The 2,698-nt window shown below is 36.6% G+C and overlaps 1 protein-coding gene across 2 annotated transcripts; it reads right to left on the reverse strand.

Annotated features, from left to right (window-relative positions):
• Positions 1 to 562: 562 nt before the first annotated feature.
• On the reverse strand, positions 563 to 2,429 carry LOC105111243 (uncharacterized). Of its 2 annotated transcripts, none has more exons than XM_011006556.1 (2): positions 2,291 to 2,429; positions 563 to 1,580 (listed from the first exon to the last, which is right to left on the reverse strand). In XM_011006556.1, the coding sequence occupies exon 2, from the start codon at positions 1,366 to 1,368 to the stop codon at positions 835 to 837; it is 534 nt and encodes a 177-aa protein (XP_011004858.1). In that variant the 5' UTR covers positions 1,369 to 1,580; positions 2,291 to 2,429; the 3' UTR covers positions 563 to 834. The 2 variants fall into 2 exon arrangements, with proteins under 2 accessions (XP_011004858.1, XP_011004859.1); XM_011006557.1 differs by having other exon boundaries at positions 2,215 to 2,429.
• Positions 2,430 to 2,698: the final 269 nt, after the last annotated feature.

Raw genomic sequence — 2,698 nt, forward strand, 5'->3', positions numbered from 1 at the left:
TTGAATTATTGAATTTTATTGGATCATATTGAAATTTTATCACAAATCTTAATATATATTTTTATATATTAATTTAAAATTTCAGGTTAATTAAAGTTTAAAAAAACATTATAATTCAAGTCAGCAGATACAATAGAAATTTTGTTATTTACTGCAGACTTCACAATTCTACATATTCAAAATTCGAAAAAAGAAAGAAAAAACGAAAAACACTCATGTTTTATACAGGCTTTACATGAAATCTTTCTAGCTTTTCGCTGGATTTGCTCTGGCCCCTAAATTGGACGATTAAGGTTTGCGGGAGGCCAGCAGATTGCCTTTGTAATTTCAGACTGGGATTCGTTGTCTGGATTGTTCGACTTGACCACGTACATCCTGTATCTTGAATGTGTTGTTTACTCCTCGAATCAAGGAAATAAACTTCTGTTCGAAGATTATAGGAAATTTGATGCCAAACTTGTCTTCAACCATTTTGGCGGCAGATATTGTCTCCCATGAACAGAGATGGACAATTACCAAACATTAAAAAGCACAGAAAAAACCAAGTACGTAGCTCATTCAATGACCCAAAAGGCAAGAAAATAGAAATATATAATGCTAATGGAAGTAAAATCCGTGACACTAACTATCTTTTAACATTTTCAATTTGCTCACATCAAAACTAAATCTTAATTTCCACAATTCTTTATTGCCTTCTTTTTCTTAAAAAAATTGGCACCAAAAGAAGCACATCAATGCAAGCATCTCCTTTCTGGCAGAAATGGAAAAAATCAACAATCACCTAATCAGTTGTTTATTTATGGTCACCAGAGCCCTTCATTGCTTCTCAATCCATCAATCCACAACTATCACCGCTTCCTTTTCAGCCACATTTGATTCTGATTCTTTCGCTGCCTTTTCCTTCAACTCATTCACAGCTTCTTCTTTGACAGCCTTCTCTGCCTGTAAAATTGGCTCGTAATAATCGGCATGAGCTTCCATACATTTTGTCAAGAACCGAGTAACCTCATGGCACTTCTCCACAATATCCTCATTGCTATCTTCTGCCTCTTTAACGCAATCCTCCCATGCTATGAAAGCATCTTTGCACCCACCTCCCTTCATGTACACACAAAACCCGCACTCTCCTTCCTCTTCCTCTTCCACTTCTTGACCTTCATCTCCATTGGCATCAGTGGGTTTCTTTGATTGATCTGATGCTTCAGGGGTTTCAGTGGCAACTGAAAAACCTGAAGAGGGCAGCGGAGGGTTTGATGAGGTTGTGGATGAATTATGATTCTGGGAATTGCCAGGAATTGATGAGCTCGGCGATAAGTTGGATTCATTAGAATCATTAGGGTTTGTTCTTGAAGAAGAGACACCTCCCATGGCTACTTAAAACCTTGTGAAAACCCTTCGATAGGACTCAGTAATTATCTAGTGGATATTTATTTCTTTTCTTTCAGTATGACCAAACAATTATACAGGCCATTTGGAGGAGGCACATTCACTCACACACTAAGAAAATAAATAAATTCTACTAAACTAGAAAACAAATACTGAACCCGCACAATCTCTTGTACCTAAATCTCCTCTGAAACCTGAAAAAAATTGCACAAGTTTTCATCATCAAATCAAATCTAAACCACTTAAAAGCCTCACAATTAAAAGGAATACGAGAAGATTCATATGCATTTGTCTACTTATTGCCTTGTTTACCAACAACATCATTCACTACAAGCTAAAACTAATCAAACAACTAAAACATACCACCATATCCAGAGTAAATTGCATCTCAAGAATGATGCCAGGGTCTTGGAACTACAAACTCATCATATTTTAGGAACAATAACCGCATCTAACTCACTTAAAATTCAAGTCTATAAGTTTAAATTCATTCACACAAATGAAGAATAATGCCCAAGAGGGTAAATTAGATCATCAGAAACTCATAAGATCCGGGAAGCTCAGCAATACAAATATCGGAGAAAATTGCATCAAGCAATAATTGAAACCGAAAATCCAAAAATTTACACATAAGCATACACATGCTGCAAAATAACAACCTACACTACGCAATTTTAGTTCAAAGTAGTGGTGACTAAGCTTAAGCAGCGTCTTGGGTCTGCAAAACCCAAAAAACATGTCACATTCCACGGTAAGAAAACATCAACAAATTTCAGAAGAACAAAACTTTAGTACAAGGTGCGGTTCTAATTCCTTAAAAATGACAACCTGAAGCCAATATCAGGAAAAATGGTCTATAACCCATGTAAGTTAATCAAAGCAGTAGATTAGGTCACATACTGACCAGCGGTGATTCCCGGCAATCGATGTTGTGGAGGAGGTTTAGGGTTTTTCGGTGGCGGTGAAAAAGGATCGTAATATTGTTAACTTCCTGGTGACTTGCTATTAAAAACAAGCACGTGTTGAAATCATCGTGCATTGTGCAGTGTTGAATTGGGATGTAGGTGGCAACAATCCAGTTAATGGGGCATTTGGTCACTCTACTCTTACTTTTGTTTCACTTTCATCCTTTAATTATGTTTTATTTTTAATTTCACCCTCCACTCAGGGGGTAAATGGTAGCACCTAGGAAAATGGAGCTCATGCTAAGACATTTTCTATTTTTAACTTCTCTACTCCAATTTTTGCAACATCGTCAATTAGAGTGATAAAGTGGAGGAGGAACTTTTTATGGTTGTTAACGTGGCTCCTA

This window comes from Populus euphratica, unplaced genomic scaffold (genome assembly GCF_000495115.2).
Source record: "Populus euphratica unplaced genomic scaffold, PopEup_1.0 scaffold286.1, whole genome shotgun sequence".
NCBI lineage: Eukaryota > Viridiplantae > Streptophyta > Magnoliopsida > Malpighiales > Salicaceae > Populus > Populus euphratica.